Genomic DNA, 15,852 nt, shown 5'->3' on the forward strand with positions numbered 1-15,852 from the left:
AACCTTCCAACGAAATGGCTAGCATGGCATCCACTGCTCGCGATATCCCGAAGCCCGCTGGTGGCCGAGACAGCTTTGCTGCTGTAGCGGCCAGGAGCGTTCCTGTTACGAAGAACCATCCTCTCCCTACTCCCCCGAATTCTATATCTCCCTCTCTGCCTCCCCACGGCTCCAAGCCGTATGGAACGCGCTCGACCACTGCCCTGCACGCTCTGGAACACGTCGAATCTGACCTCGACCTCCAGGATAGTGCCGATGCCAGTGATCAGGATATGCCCACTGATGGCGGTTGCGTTGGATCTCCTGGGTTCGACGCGGCTGGCACCATCACGCCGACTCTGCTGGCAAAGCATCATCTCCCTGAGATCTTGCTGAACCATGGCCCCTTGGCCATTCGCCACATCATGGGATTCCTCACCACGGCTGTGCCAGGATTCTCTGGAATACCACCCGCGAAGGCTAGAAGACTGGTAGTCGGTGCGTTGGAGGGTCGAGGAAGCGGAGGCGAGGGTGGAGGTCTGAAAGGCGATGTCAACTTTGAGAAGGTTGGATGGGGACGTTGGGACGCAAAACTGAAGGGCCACCCTGCTAGAAACAGCAGAGGCAATCAACACTCGCCACCCCCAAGTGTACCATCCTCTTACTCGAACGCGATGCCGATTGCGACAAACGACGGATGGAACGTAGACAGAACCCGACTGAACGCGCCAGGCTCCAGTTGGGCTGGCGATTCGGCCGTCTTCTCTCACGACGACGATATGGATGTTACGATGATGGAGAATGAGGCAGACAAGATGTCTCTTGATGGAGATTCCTCCTGTTCGTCCTCCGAGGCTCCACCGGACGACGAGATCATGGGTGATGACCCCGACGACATGACCGACGACGAGGACTGGGCCGCAGTAGGAGCAGCAGCCTTACGTGCTGCATCTTACTCCGCCTCTGGACCGGGGCGAAACTTTCTTGCGTCCCGCGTATACACTGCGGGAGCCCACAGCGGTGGTGGGCCAACCCTCTCTGCATTGGCAAAATCGGTGCCAATGCGACCTTTTCAACCTAATAATTTTGATTTATCAGCTTTTGGCATGACCTCTGACTCCCAAGAACGGGAGGCCATCGAGGCACTTTTACGACTGGGTTCTGTATAATACATCTGGCGGCGTTTTCTCGGGTGGGTGCATTGGGGCGGGAATCGGTTCAAGCGTCGCGATCTGCCGGCGAGCATTGATCGACTTCATTTCTAGCACGCTGTTTTATCATGATCTGAAGAATGGTCCTGGAATATCGGCTTCATCCTCCTTATCGCAAGGACGGAATGAGTGCCTGGCGCATTTCTTTTGTTTGGGAATATGACCTTGAGCCTGTGCTAAAGTCTCGTGCGCTCGGTCGATTTATGGATTCTTTTGCACATACATTTACTTTCAACACACAACACGACACCACTCCGCTATCTGGCTTGGGAAAACTGGAACGATGCTGCGCGTCTACTACACGATGTCTTGTGGTAGATGAGACGGTCTCTACAGCATGGACTGGACTTTGTTACGATTCGACGCTTTATTACCAAATATGTACATTTAATTGGTGGAGGTGGCAGGGCAACGGTGACCGGAGGATCCACAGAACTGCTGTGGGGTGATAGATGTGTTGAGAGCATATTTGAAGGAAGCTGAGATGCTTCAGCGCCGCGCAAGGCTTGATTTGAGGGCTTAGTTGCTGCTCGGAAATTGCAATGCAATGCAAGGTCGATTTTGATCCTCCACTTGAATGTCCCATATCCCGTGTGATAATATGGGTCCCTAGCAAAGGTTAAGAGAAGGATTGGCGCCAGCGAGCGAGCAAAGCATTTTCCTGTTACAAGGAAGAAAGCAGCTGATCTTTCTTGCACTTAAATAAAGGGATTCCGGAGGAAACTTTCAGCGCAAGATTTGATTTCGTATTGTCCATCTGTGACTCCGTCTAATCCTCCTTGAAGCAGCACTCCTGAATTGAAAACTCCCTTCGAGTCCTTTTTCGTTGTCTGTGTCTGACTGTCTGGCCTTACACTGCTCTTCTCATATCAAATTCTTCCTACATCCTGAAGTACAATTAAGTTTACTTAAGAACCGTCTCAGGGGTCCAAGTACATACCTTCGGGCTTCCGGCATGTCCGCATTTTTCGTTGTTCCAAGTCCTCTGCATATCCCACTCATCTCTCTCGTCTCCTTCCAACAACCTTTTTACGTTTCTAACAGCATCCACGGTGACAGCAACCCTCAAACTCTCTCTTGTGCTCAGCAACTGTGTGGGTCGGTTGGGATACGTACACCCAAACCAAGTCAAGATTTCTGACTCCCATGGTTACACTTGGAGTGGCGCGGATCACATGTAGCTCCTCCATCTTTCTGAACGGATCCGAGGCCCTGAGACCAGTCGGGAAAGTGGGAAGAGAGTCGAGGGGGATGGCAATTCTGCTTGGTTCGTACGGCTCGAGAATGCGGACGTTCTCGGGCCTGAAGATCGCTTGGAGAGTCACTTCGGTACAGATCTTGAGCGTGTCGGTGTTCCAGTCGATGTAGGTAATATTTCCTTGAAGACCGCTGCTGAGATCGAGTTCGACGTACCGGCGCAATCGTTCACGTCGCGATTCGGCGGTGGCGTGCAGGATGTTTGGAACAAGAGTCTTGGAGATAAATACACCGTTGCCATCGTGTATGACCTCGACGAGGCGTGGGTCGCCCATTCCCCAGATCTTGAAGCGGAGTTTTATCATAGAGTCAGCACTTTCTGATTTGACGGTATCTCAGAGTACTGGTGCTTACTCGCTGGGCAGTTTCGGGAAGAGTTGGAAGGCCCGCGAAGTGTCGACTCTGACTGGGCTAGCATTTAATATGTCGCGGCCGGCAAGGGTGGACGTGTTTCTGGCTGTTGAACGGAAGTGCTCGTTTTCGAGAAAGATATCTGGGGCGATTTGGTACAGGTTCTCTCCTCAAGGGTCAAGAAGGAGGGTTCTATCTTGAGGTGGGCTCATGTTGGCGGTTGGAGCTTCAAATGATGAAGCGTGATGCTGGCCTTCTGAAGAGATCTGAGAGGGAGTATATGTGCCTCTCATCTTGAATGAAGGTGCTTTGATACCAGTAAACAAGGTAGCTGGATTGAAAGAAGCTATCTGAAGGATATGGGCAAGAGTTGTGGATGATGTCTCTGTAAAATTAGGAAATGGAAACCAAAATGTTAAACGCCGTTGTTTGTTGATCTTCCACAGACAGAATATTTGCAAAATTGGAGTATATAGATGTATGGAAGGTACTTTGGATTGAAGACTATGGTAGAGGAAATTACCGGAAACCTCTTTGCCAGCTCGGAAACCTGACGCAAGATCCTTCATCCAGTTGCAGCATTTGCTCAAATTCCTCAATCCTCTGAACCTCCTTGCAATAGCAACACCTCCAATGTACACTAACGAAAATCCCTCTCCACGTTCCATTAAGATAAATATCTGGCCGACAGGGACATCGAACCTTGAAACACACAAGATAACCCTTCAACTAGTTGCTGCAAATGCCGTAAATCACTGATTCCAGCCTTGCAATATGATTATCCTCATCGACATAAAGGCCTGCATGAGATCACCCTTAACCAGCTTCTGCTTCAACTCCTCAGTCTCCAGTTATTCTTCGATCTTGGCCGCATTGAGCATTGCCTTCGTTTCTTTGCTTTTTTTCGGCGTCATTTTGTCTTAAATCCACTCCATTTGCACCTGCTTATGCGGCCCCTGGTTGTGGGATTTAGGTAAATAAAGATGCAGGGGTCGAATCAGGTGATCTGGTGTTTCGCGTGCCTTGATTGAACAACGACGCGTCTGCCTAGTTCTAATCAATCCCGCCCACCCTAGAGCTTTGGACATCTACATCCATCCTCAACAGCACAACAAGATGGCTGCACCCAATAAGCAAGCGACCGTCTACATTGTAGACTTGGGATCGACGATGGGAGAGTGCAACAGTGGCAGGGTCGAAACTGATCTGGACTTTGGCATGAAATATATTTGGGACAAGATAGCCACAACCATGGCTGCCAACCTGAAGGGAGGGAACCTAGGGGTCATTGGCCTAAGAACCGATGAGACCAATAACCCATTAGATGTTGATGGTTATGAGAACCTCTCAGTAAGCATTCCCTTCGTAAGGGTGGCTCATTTCGAGCAGAATTAACGGTCCTCCGCGTTCGTCAAACAACATCTTTGCAAGTCGTATTTTAACATCTAACATTACCACACCATTTCTTAGCCATTCAACTCTACCCAGCGCGCGGGTGTTTTCCCAGATCATTGGCATACTCCACAGGAGACAGCTTTTGCTATTCTTATCGCTGCCGGGAGCTGCAACGCTGACTTTCTCCAGGTCCTGAGACCATTAGGCAATATGGAGATGGGTCACCTCACCTCACTACAGACCAAGATCACCCCAAGCGGAACTGATGCAGGAGATGCCATCTCGGCCATCGTCCTCGCCATCCACATGATCACCGAGTTTACCACACTCAAGAGCGGCAAGCCTGGATCATACGCACGCAAAATTGTTCTGTTGACGGACGGCCAAGGTATGATAGAAGACGAAGGCATGGAACAAATAGCTACGAAGATCAACGAATGCGGCATCAATCTGGTCGTGATGTGAGATACAACCCGCTCAAATCGTGCGAAATTGGCTAATGTCAAATTCAGTGGGATTGACTTTGATGATAACGAATTCGGATTCAAGGAAGAGGACAAGTCCTCCCTGAAGGTACTACCCTTGCTACCGCTTCATGTGCATTGTTCATCAGCCTATCTAGCAACGTAACGAAGGTGTTCTGAGACGTCTTACGGAGCTGTGCGAAAATGGTATCGTCGGCACTGCAGCAGAAGCTATTGCCAATCTTGCCATTCCCGATATCAAGCCAACCCGTCCATGGTCCACCTACAAAGGACGCCTCACCCTAGGAGACCCCCAAAAATATGAAACTACTGCGATGTACATCGATGTTGAACGTTATTTCAGGGCTCACATCGCAAAGCCGGTCTCTGCGAAGAGCTTCGTCACTAAAATACCCATGGAAAGCACTCAATCCTCGAATACTATTAATGGGGATATCGACATGACAGATGCCCCAGCCAATGGGGATGACTTCACAGTTGTCAGGAGCTCTAGAACGTATAGAGTCAATGATGCGTCCGCACCGGGAGGAAGGAGAGACATTGCACTGGAGGAACTCGCTAGGGGATATGAGTATGGCAGGACGACTGTTCATATCAGTGACTCAGATGAAAATGTTACGAACTTTGAGACGACACAAAGTTTCTCTATCATTGGATTCATCCCAAATGACAAGGTTTGTGACCCGCAGTCTGGTTTTAATTGAACTGACAAAGTTGGCTTAGTTCGAGAGATACCTCAACATGGGAGAAAGCCGCGTAACTATTGCACAACCTATCAATGATAAGGCGCGCATGGCATTTTCATCTCTAGTTCATGCACTCTTCGAGTTGGAGTCATACGCTGTGGCCAGAATCGTCGAGAAGGATGGCAAGGCACCCCAAATAATTCTCCTGGCTCCATCCATTGAGCCAGACCTTGAGTCTCTTATCGATGTGCCTCTCCCCTTTGCCGAGGACCTTCGGGTCTATAGATTCCCTCCCTTGGACAGGGTCATCACAGCTTCGGGCTCTACCTTGAAGAAGCATAGATATCTCCCAGATGATGATTTAGTTGGTGCTATGAGCGATTATGTCGATAGCATGAATCTATCTACAGCTGGAACAGACGAAGAGGGACAGCCCGCCGAATACATGAACGTTGAAGAAACGTTTACTCCTATCATCCATCGAATCAACCAAGCGATACGTCAGCGAGCGATATTCCCTAATGATCCAATCGCTCCAGCTTCTCCCATGTACGTATATCTCTGTGTCACAACCATTAGCCCGAAACACGCACCTTAATTTCCCCCAGTCCTAGAACTGATCTTTCTGGGCACCCAATTTAAATATCGTTTATGAGAGCTGTTGCTAACATTCTGCAGTTTAACGAAGTGGTCGCAGCCTCCTGAGGATCTTGCCTCGCAGTCTGCTCACAAACTTGAGAAGCTCATAGCAGCAGCTAATGTCCAGAAAGGTGAGTCTACGCCTCATTATTCTAATTGCGGCGACTAACGCAATTCTCAGTACCTCCAAAAGTCAAAGGCACACGTGGACGCCGTGAAGTCCTAAAACCACTCTCCGGTCTCGATGTTGAAGCACTTCTCAATCGCGAGAAGCGCGAAAAGATCTCTCCTAACAATACCATACCCGAGTTCAAGCAAATGCTTGCCAGCCCTGCGGACGATAACGTCGTCTATGACGCCGCAAAGCAGATCGCAAATATTATTCGCATGCATATCACCAATAGTACTGGCAATGCGAAATACGAAGAAGTCAAGGCAGACATGAAGGTCTTCAGAGAATTCATGATTGAATTTGAGTTGCCGGAGATCTGGAATGATTTCATCCGAGATTTCAAGAAGAGGGTGGCCAAAGGAGATCTAGGTGGTGACAGACGGGCATTCTGGAACTCCTTAAGATGGATTAACTTGGGGTTGATCGATAAGGAGGCTTTAGAAATATCCGATGTGACAGAGAAGGAAGCAAATGAGGTATGAAGAGTGGTTCCTGTTGCTGTTGCGTTGCTAATTAAAGCTAGTTCCATTCGTTGGACTCGGATTTGCCAACCCGCAGTAGAGGTCATTGATGATGCTACTGACATGGAAGGTCTGGGTTGGGTTGTGGAGTTTCTTGATTGCAGTGGTTGGCCATTTTGTAGAAATTGACGAGGGTCCTCTGGGATCATGTCTCAACCAAAAATCTATGCCCAGAAGGACAACTTGTCTCACCTCCTGCTGAAGTGTTGAATTGTGCGATTAATATTTTCAACACGAAGATGATTAAATGAGTCTTGTTTGACATGACCCGTGAACTCAGTAGATTCAGGGGCTGAATTAGGCGCTTCGGTTAGCAAACACTAGTCAAACTTTCGAAAGAGGTCTGCCACTATTTCCTGATATGACCTTCCTCTTCATCCATGTTATTGAAAATGATGGTCGAGATATCAAATGTCCGGCTTATTACCCAAGAGGCTTGAAAAGATCTTGTTTCGGATCCACATAAGTTTTCAGCACTTGGTAAATTGAACTGGCCCACAGCTTCCATTTCAGGCATCCACGCCTTCCTGCTATTGTTTACCAAGGCTCTTGTTGATTATCTTTTTCTCAACTCCATGAAAAACCCACGAGACCGCCGCCAAAGTGAATCGAGCAAATTCCAGCGTCGGTGAGGAAACATCCGATAGCTTCATTGTGGCTTTGAGGGCTCGGCGGGTACCCACTCAACACAGCACAAAGTTGAACCAACTCCCTTCCTTACAACCACATCGCTCCTTCCCTTTTGCGAAAGAAATGGACAGGCTCAACAGACTCCAAGCTTTGACTGGGGATGCATATATCTGCGGAGAAGAGTCTGACTTCCAGTCGTTCATGCGTCCCGTGCCTAAGCCGCAACACCTTCATGAAGGAACAGATTCAGATGATGACGAGGTCATCATAAGCAGAGGCAGAGTCATATTAGGCAATGCAAATGAAAATTTCAATCCCTCTTCCATTCAATCTGGTTTGTTAAAAAGGATCCTAGGGCTGTTTCCTTTCGTGGACACTGATTGGACCTGCAGGAATCAATACCCGTCCTAACGAACTTCCGAAATATGATCTTCAAGTTGGCGAGCCGGCAGCTGATGGTGAAAGTTTCTGCCCCTTTCAAACGGTGAAGAAATACCCTTACGCATACATTGGCATCACCAACAGACAGAGGGTCAGTCTCATCACCTTAAGCGTCACATCGAAAATTCGCTGACGTGTCAACAGGTCGCGGCGAGTTTCTTTGACCAAGGAAAGCTCTTCGATCAGACTTGGGATTTGTAGGCTTCTTTCCTTGAACCGGGGTGACGAGAGCAACACCTCGATACTGATGAATCTTCTTTCTATTAGCTTCTACCTGTATCGCGCTTCCCTCGATCCCAATCAACAACCAATTCTCCTTGTACCAACCAAGCAATTCGAGCACTTTCTAGAAATTATCAACCGATCTCTGAATACTAGTCTCACTATTCCCACGGGAGGCGCGAACGGTGGGTTTCAGGTTACATTCGAGAACGACGGGACCCCTCAACCACGCTATCTCGGACGCTCCACTGACAGAGAAATGGCGGACAACTTGAAGGATAACATTCCTCCGCGGTCCTACAGGTATGTGTGTGTATTCGTGAATTCCCTAGCTGAAGCTCTTCCCCAAAGGCGCGATTTCGACGGTTCAACTACTTCCAGACGATCTCCGAAGCGCTCTTCAATATTGGGCCTGAAGACCATGCAACACTAATCTTGGCTTCCTTGATCCACGAATCGATACTACGGTCCTAAAACGCGTCTCGTGCACTATGGATCAGATTAATCGTTGTTGATAAGTCGCTGACCCAATTTTCTAGGCCAGGCGGTGTGCCTCCGAGTCCGAAGGAGCCATCGGATCGGTCTCTTGAAGCTTTTCAAGCAAAAATCAACCTAATGGTCCAAGCCCAAAAGGGTAAGAAAGTAGCCAACAAGGAAAAACAGAAGAAAGAACGAATTGAGAAGCAGCATTCTTGGAGCCAGGGAATCAAGAGAGTTCAGCGCTACCTTGGACTTCGAGAGATTCGACAAGGCCACCTCGAGGCTATTAGGGCAAGCTTAGAGAAATCTGGACTTGAGTGGGTTGACTACGATGCTGCTGTCAAAGCTGCTGCTGCCAAGCTTCCTCCTACCATCTACTTCCATTCCGGTCAACTGGCCCGATTTGAGCAGGAAGCCTCTGTCGTCTTCGTCTGCGTCGATGTTGAAGCTTATGAGCGCAACACCAAGCTCATCACCGAGATCGGTATTGCCACGCTTGACACCAAAGACATTGCGTCCGTAGTTCCAGGCGAAGGAGGAGCCAACTGGATGAGCTGTATTCGCGCTCGCCACTTCAGAATCAATGAGCATAAGCATCTCAACAACGCCGAATTCGTCACTGGATGTGCCGATAGATTCGAATTCGGGTGAGTGGCCGAAGCAGAATTTTGGGGATGAGGATACTGACACGTTTACAGCGCCAGCGAGTTCATCAATCTCAAAGATGCCCCACACATCATTGCAAGCTGCTTCAAGTACCCCTTCTCAAAGCCCGAAGAGACTACTTCTGGCCATGACGAGCAACCAAAGCGCAATGTCATTCTCGTTGGCCATGACATCGGTGCTGACATCAACTTCCTGAAAACTATCGGCTATGATGTTCATAATGTGTCTAACTTGTTGGAGACGGCCGACACGGCGTTCATGTGGCGATATCTCAAGAGAGAGACCAACCCACGAAATCTTGGCAGCATTCTGGCTGAGTTGGGGATCATCGGTTGGAACCTCCATAACGCTGGTAATGACGCTGTCTATACTCTCCAGGCCATGGTCGCAATTGCTATCAAGCATATAGAGGAAAAGCACAAGGCGGTGGAGGTCAGAGAGCAAGAGAAAAAGGCTCGCATGACGGAGTAAGTTGTATTGCACAAGACTGAAATTTCCAACTAACATCTACAGGGCGCTGAGAGAAGCTACCGAGTTTGCCATGGAGAAAGAGGAAGGTTGGAGCTCGGAAGGTAGTGACGGCGGAGTTGCTGTTGTCCCTGCCCCACCTTCAGTCTCCAAAGGAAAGAAGGGTGCCGATTTCCAACCACGAGGTAAATATTCCGAGGGTCCCTGGAGACCGGAAGAACATCGAGGGCAGATCGGTGGACAACGACAACTGTGGCAAGGTCCCGATAAAGCCGGACGCCCTTCGAGATCCTCCATTTCAGGAAAAGTTGCCCCTTTCACAAGCCGCCCTGTGCCTCTGGAGGACTACATAAAGAAGACAACACTCTCGGATGATAAGTCGACCAAGAACGGAGGACAGCGCGCCAAGACCAATCATGCCACTCAAAACAAAAGTGTTCCAGCCTGGCTTAATGAGTAAACCGGGGATCATTGTCTGCAAACATGCAATGATGTATAGCCTGGTCTGAAGTGAAGTAACGGGAGGAAGAAAGGAAATGCATTACGCCAGTTGAGTTTGCTTGCCCAGCTGAAGATGAGATCCTTCAGAAGATCCAGCAATACGTTCCACTAAACCCGCTTCGTCCCATATATGTGAAATCTTGAATTCGATTCCTTCAGAGAAGAGATCCGCCTCTAAGGGCAAAATAAATCAAATGCCGCTCAACTCCAACGCTGATGCTTCAAATCCCAGATATTATACATCCATTATACACCATACCCGATCCACAAGCATTATGAATTTTTCTCCAAAAACTCTTTCGCCTCGTTAACTTTCGTTGCCAGGTAGGGACTTCCGCCTCGATCGGGATGGTTCAGCATCATGAGCGTGCGGTGGTTCTTTCGTATCCGTTCCTTGGTGAGTTGACGTTCGCTGCAAACAGTCCGTCAGTTAGGAATTCTACCAAAGTGGATATAGAAGCATACCTGAGTTGCAGGATCAGAGCAGCTTCTCGCCGATTCATCTTTGGCTCAAAGCCTCCTTTGTAAAATGCCTTCCCCAATGCGCCAACTGCTTCTCCGCGTGACCTCCGTAAAGCTACTAGGCCTGCTCTTCCCTGGGAGATGTTAAATATGTTTTAGGGACAACCCGAAGTAATGGACGTACGAGAAATGCGGCGGCGGCAACTCCAACGCCGATTGCGAGGACCGAGGCCATGATGGTGTACTTGACTCTTTTCAAGTTCTTCTGCAAGCTTAAATAGGCAGTGGTCCGGGGACAGTCTTCGGATGTATATGTTACGTCAATGTGATTGATGGATTGATTGTTGTCTTTCCTCCTGTCAGTCGAAAGATCGATAAATTTGACTGCTTTGGTCGGGATCGCATCGGTGAAACATTGTTCCGGCCCCGCTGCAATCTTTTTGATAAGCGACAAAGTCAAAATTTCTTGAAGTCGAGAAGGGAGGTTGAACAATTCCTGTTCCTGGTTGAAGACTCAAGTCAGAGCAAAGAGGTCAAGATGAGGTATGTCAATACTTCCTGCCAAGTCCAGCAGACTGTCATTCAAGTGTCTTCCCCGAGCAGTGGGCCCCCAGATGGCCCCCCCACACTCAACTTGGAGACACTCGAGAGTCGCAAAACCTTCGGTCTTTAACAAGTAAAATTGGCATTATACTGACTGCTCATTAGGATCGAGACGTGCTACTTCTGCTCGCAGCCTTGCTACCCATCGAAGGGAATTACCTTTGTCCGGAACGATGCACGACTCTTCAGATTCTGCCGCAGCAAATGCCACAAGAACGTATGATCAATCCCAGCCCCCTGAGCCCTCGATTTCCATACTGACGTTTAAAACAGTTCAAGATGAAACGCAATCCTCGCAAGCTCAAGTGGACCAAAGCCTTCCGCAAGTCTGCTGGCAAAGAAATGGTGGTGGACAGCACACTCAACTTCGCCGCCCGCCGCAACGTCCCCACCCGCTACAACCGCAATGATATGGAGAAGACACTCAAGGCGATTGCGAGAGTCAGCGAGATCAGACAGAAGCGCGAGAGGGTGTTCTACAAGAAGCGGATGGCGGGTAATAAGGAGAGAGAGCGGGAAGCGAACAGGAAGCTGGTTGCAGAGAATCAGCACTTGTTGCCGAAGGTGAGGGCTAGTGAGAGGGCGGCGCTGGAAGAGAATGGTGCGGAGGTCGAGGAGTTGCCGTTGGAGAGGGAGAAGAGCAAGGTGTTTGGCAAGATGAAGCAGAGACGGAAAGTGTTGGTTGATGGTGGGGTGGAGGATGAGATGGATGTGGATTGAGAGTGTGTATGTGCTTCATATTGATGCAGGGACTGGCGTTGTGGGCTTTTCAAAAGGCGTTGGTCAGGTTGCACGCACATACAGAATAGATGATTTTCACACATATGGACCGGGAGAGTTATTGTGGTTGACATCAAGCCTCGGCCCAGGAAGGAAGAATTCTCAGAACAGTGTATTTACAGGCGTCAGGTCCTCTCTAGGCCTGAGTTGTATCTATTTGGCATTCTGTGTCGCAGCACTGTCAAGATACACCTGATAAAAGTGCAGCTTCCACTTCCCTCCATTTTGTACCAAGTTTGCTCTGGCACCCCACTCAACCTATTGCCATCAGCAAGCTACAGGCTCAAAGCAGCAGGAGAACTTACGTCTGTTTTCCTCCCATCTTTCAAGGTGTATGCAACAACACCATACAACATGACTTCGCTAGAACCAGAGCCAAATGGGAATATCTTGTGGATAGTGTGCTTTCTTGAAGCAACTACTGCCCAGGCACCTTTTCTGATTTGGAGGATCTCTTCAGCAGTATCAGAATCGTATTCAAACTGTAGGTATAGGAGTGGTGGTGCTCGGTACCTTCTCTTCCAACTCCCTTCTTGCTTGCCATAATCAAGGTAGCATCTCCCGTGAATGAATCCGCGTATTTTTCATGAGCATCTGGGGTGTCGCTTGTCTTATAAAACTCCTCGAAGAAGGCTTTGATGCCATCATCTGTCTGCACTCCAGGTGGATATTCGGATTTATATGAATGAGCCATGATTTTTATCTTGAGAACGATGCTTCGTGAGAAGGACTGGAAGATTGTTATATCTAGACGGAATCAATTGCGATGTTTTCAATAGAATGAATGTCATTGCGGAGAAACTGTGGGAGGGGTAGTGGGTCAAGTTTTGAAGATCCGCAATCCCGAGCCGAGCTCTTCGGGTGCTGCGTTCATCTCCCTCAAAAACACACAACTTCTTCCTTTGATTGTGGCACTAGAGAACCCGCGAAGGATGCATTAAGAAGTACCTCTCCTTCCCATGAGCAAGTGCGATTTAACTGAGTCTGTCTCCCTGGCGAGATTAATTACTGGGCTCCGCCACAATACCCTGACTCACCAGCAAGGCTCATTTGAACATTGAAGGCTCTTTCCACAAACGATTCACGCTCGGCGATGAGTCAAAAGCTTCGAAGTCGACGCTCCGTTTCTTTCTTCAACCAATAAATTTCCACGTCTTTTGCGTTTTCGATATCCAAGCACTGTCAAAGCATTCGCGCATTCATTGATTTAATTGATCCATTTTCCCTTCTCGCTGGCAGCGTCCGCGACGTATATTTCAAACCCCTCCACAATCCGAGCTTTGATCTCATTAGCAATGGCGGACACGAACCTGATAGCCAAGCTCTCTCTTTCACCAGCGCAGCAGGACTCGAATCGACTGATGAAACACCTCGAAGAGAACTACAATATGCCCAATGAGGAGTGGTGGAATAGTGTCGACGCCGCATTCCAGCATCTAAGAACTCTACTCGAAAAGCGCCCAAACGAAGCATTCGAAGATGATGAAGACCCCCAAAGTATTAGCGCGCAAGCAGCCCGGGCTGACGCCCTGCCTCTTGTCAGTCTGTTGCCATCCGGAAGTCATGCTATGCAGCTCACAGCCACCAATGAAGATTTACAATGTGTAGCTTTTGGGACGATCTCCGTCGAGAGATACGTCGATATTTTCTGGGAGGCGGTAATCAAGGTCCAAGATGACGGCGGCAAGTTCATGGTGTACCAGGTTGAGACAAGTTCCTTTTGGTTCAACTTTGAGGGCCATAACTTCCACCTCCATTACGTTTGCTGCGAGAATTTGGTTCGCAAATGCCCTGGAATCCTCAATGTTTCAGACGAGACCGTACGGGAGGCGGATGGCCATACACAGAAAATCGTGGAAGGCATAAAGCGCGACACGAAAAAACGAGCATTCTTCAGCAAGCGCTACCAAAGAGCGTCCTTTCATTACCTTCGAGCCTGGACCATCGCTCGAGGAATATATACTCCAAATCATCGACTCACCTCTACTCGAACACTCTCCATTCAAGGACTTATCAAGATAATGGATCCCCAGGAGCTCCTCGACATAAAAACCGAAAGAGCAGCGCTAAGGCGAGGACTGAAACCCGAGTACCCCGCGAACCTGGAGAACCCGGTATTTTCAATGTACCACAACGTTTCGGACATTTTCCAGAACCTCAATGAAAAAGTGCTTTCTCTACCCCCATATCCACAGCCTCTTCCCACGATCGATACGGAATGCCGACCAGCTCAGCTATCGATAGTCCTTCAGAAAGCTGAGGATGGTTCTGTACACTCAAACCTCCAAATGCCGTTGTACATTCAGGTCAGTATGCCTTCCTCCTTGTGACAGAAAGCGGCGTCCATTTTTAATGTCCTAAGTTAAGCTGGACATTGCAAATACCTCCTCTCTAAATGTACACATTTGATATTGCACTTTCAAGGTCTACCTCCTCCTATGTCCAGGAAGTTCTAGAACATTTAAATGTCGTCTATTTCCAATGTCCAGCTTGACCAAGGACATTGGTAATTGATGCCGCCTTTGCTGTCTACTGGGAGCCTGGTCCGCTCATTGTACTAATAAAACTTGATAGGTCAGCTTGATATATTGGGGCAGTTCTGACCTCGAATGTGGCAAATGGCTCTCCATGGTGGAGCACAGGCTAAGCAAGCTAAAAGAACGTTAGTGCTCCATCCTAATACACATTACCCTGCGTATTGTGGAACATTGTGAGCCATATTGACAGAGTACAGGTCTCGAAACTACAGACCCCAGACCTGATGAAGTGTGTCTTTACCCACACCGATTATTGGATCTTGAACGCGATAGTCGGGATTCTGAGGGTGGCTACTGGGCCGGCTCCTACATTTTGGGACTCCGACGTTTTAAAGAATCAGAATCAGATAGGCGGATCGCGAGCACATGGGACCTCCAGACAGTGGCGAACAACACCGTGATTCCAAAGGATGATTGCTCCATCAAGACAGCCTACATGACAGCGAATGATTTCAACGACGAAAACCTGATCCTTTGTCCCCGGACTTGGCCACGTCCAGAATTAGCGGTTGACCGGGAGAAAAGCTACATGGCTAAGCTTGATGACGGTCTCGACAAGCCTCAGAGAACTTCGAAACATCAGAAAAGCAGGGAACAACCTAGCAGCGAGGAAAGCCACACAACTCCTAAAAGACTCCGCCCGGCAAGAGCTGTCTTGAGCCGTCTGAGGCATGATCCAACATTCAATATCGATGAGTACAAGGTCGGATACTTAGACAGGCATACCGTTGTGCCACAGGAAAAGCCTGTAGCTTTTTGGGCAACAGACACGACGGACGATTTGTTCATTCCCGAGCACAGGATTCTTTACTTCAAGAGATGTCCAGCAAGTGGAGAGGAGTTTTTGATGTGGCATAAAGCTGAAAAAATTGATAGAATATTTACGGCCAGAGAGTGATCGTGGAGGGAAACATTTAGATTGTACTGGAGTGGGTAGAAGATTGGAAGAATACCAACGTAGAGAAGTCGTCCAAGTCTTTAGGCAGACATTGAAGTTAAGGAAAAGCTTCGAATGATCCTTCGAGTTCTCGAACATTGGAAGTTATCTATAAAGACATTGTCCAAGTCATATCAGACACTTTAAATAATTCCTCTTCGAATGTTTCCTGGAGTTGTAGTACTTTGAAAGCTCACCACCATATACATTGTTCGAAGTCAAAGTTGGACATTGAAATTGTTACCTCTCTTAATAATTCAAAACAATTAGGCGCAGATTGGGTGGCTTTCTGGATTGATCCAGCAAACTATCTAACGTACTCTCTCCATTGTCTGGCTTCGTTCATGTTCTGGTCAGCACCCTTTTCTTACCCTTTGTGCCAACCCCCCTACACCTAAGACGCCTCCTTTTTCTCACGGCTTACACACC

General features: G+C 48.5%; 8 protein-coding genes across 8 annotated transcripts; 5 read left to right on the forward strand and 3 right to left on the reverse strand.

Annotated features, from left to right (window-relative positions):
- Nucleotides 1-14: 14 nt before the first annotated feature.
- K444DRAFT_517222 (uncharacterized protein) lies at nt 15-1,148 on the forward strand (the record flags this gene model as incomplete). The annotated part of the gene is made up of 1 exon (XM_024873757.1): nt 15-1,148. The coding sequence occupies one exon, from the start codon at nt 15-17 to the stop codon at nt 1,146-1,148; it is 1,134 nt and encodes a 377-aa protein (XP_024743267.1).
- A 944-nt stretch (nt 1,149-2,092) lies between these two features.
- On the reverse strand, nt 2,093-3,224 carry K444DRAFT_606639 (uncharacterized protein). Its single transcript, XM_024879031.1, has one exon. The coding sequence runs from the start codon at nt 2,750-2,752 to the stop codon at nt 2,228-2,230; it is 525 nt and encodes a 174-aa protein (XP_024743268.1). The 5' UTR covers nt 2,753-3,224; the 3' UTR covers nt 2,093-2,227.
- A 683-nt stretch (nt 3,225-3,907) lies between these two features.
- K444DRAFT_606641 (Ku70/Ku80 N-terminal alpha/beta domain-containing protein) lies at nt 3,908-6,948 on the forward strand. Its single transcript, XM_024879032.1, has 8 exons — nt 3,908-4,148; nt 4,383-4,654; nt 4,706-4,766; nt 4,816-5,352; nt 5,402-5,913; nt 6,043-6,134; nt 6,185-6,651; nt 6,699-6,948. The coding sequence occupies exons 1-8, from the start codon at nt 3,915-3,917 to the stop codon at nt 6,744-6,746; spliced, it is 2,223 nt and encodes a 740-aa protein (XP_024743269.1). The 5' UTR covers nt 3,908-3,914; the 3' UTR covers nt 6,747-6,948.
- Nucleotides 6,949-10,377: 3,429 nt separating this feature from the next.
- On the reverse strand, nt 10,378-10,801 carry K444DRAFT_639558 (uncharacterized protein; the record flags this gene model as incomplete). Its single annotated transcript, XM_024884393.1, has 3 exons — nt 10,378-10,516; nt 10,570-10,700; nt 10,751-10,801. The coding sequence occupies 3 exons, from the start codon at nt 10,799-10,801 to the stop codon at nt 10,378-10,380; spliced, it is 321 nt and encodes a 106-aa protein (XP_024743270.1).
- A 303-nt stretch (nt 10,802-11,104) lies between these two features.
- On the forward strand, nt 11,105-11,889 carry K444DRAFT_623880 (60S ribosomal protein L24; the record flags this gene model as incomplete). The annotated part of the gene is made up of 3 exons (XM_024882333.1): nt 11,105-11,109; nt 11,275-11,386; nt 11,443-11,889. 3 exons carry the CDS (start codon nt 11,105-11,107, stop codon nt 11,887-11,889), a joined length of 564 nt encoding a protein of 187 aa, XP_024743271.1.
- A 213-nt stretch (nt 11,890-12,102) lies between these two features.
- On the reverse strand, nt 12,103-12,643 carry K444DRAFT_517080 (uncharacterized protein; the record flags this gene model as incomplete). Its single annotated transcript, XM_024873741.1, has 3 exons — nt 12,103-12,207; nt 12,255-12,403; nt 12,463-12,643. The coding sequence occupies 3 exons, from the start codon at nt 12,641-12,643 to the stop codon at nt 12,103-12,105; spliced, it is 435 nt and encodes a 144-aa protein (XP_024743272.1).
- Nucleotides 12,644-12,943: 300 nt separating this feature from the next.
- Nucleotides 12,944-14,630, forward strand: K444DRAFT_114532 (uncharacterized protein). The gene has a single exon (XM_024870350.1). The coding sequence runs from the start codon at nt 13,245-13,247 to the stop codon at nt 14,277-14,279; it is 1,035 nt and encodes a 344-aa protein (XP_024743273.1). The 5' UTR covers nt 12,944-13,244; the 3' UTR covers nt 14,280-14,630.
- K444DRAFT_114515 (uncharacterized protein) lies at nt 14,429-15,808 on the forward strand. The gene is made up of 2 exons (XM_024870349.1): nt 14,429-14,611; nt 14,684-15,808. Exons 1-2 carry the CDS (start codon nt 14,578-14,580, stop codon nt 15,382-15,384), a joined length of 735 nt encoding a protein of 244 aa, XP_024743274.1. The 5' UTR covers nt 14,429-14,577; the 3' UTR covers nt 15,385-15,808.
- The last annotated feature ends 44 nt before the right edge of the window (nt 15,809-15,852 follow it).

Source organism: Hyaloscypha bicolor, assembly GCF_002865645.1.
Source record: "Hyaloscypha bicolor E unplaced genomic scaffold K444scaffold_13, whole genome shotgun sequence".
NCBI lineage: Eukaryota > Fungi > Ascomycota > Leotiomycetes > Helotiales > Hyaloscyphaceae > Hyaloscypha > Hyaloscypha bicolor.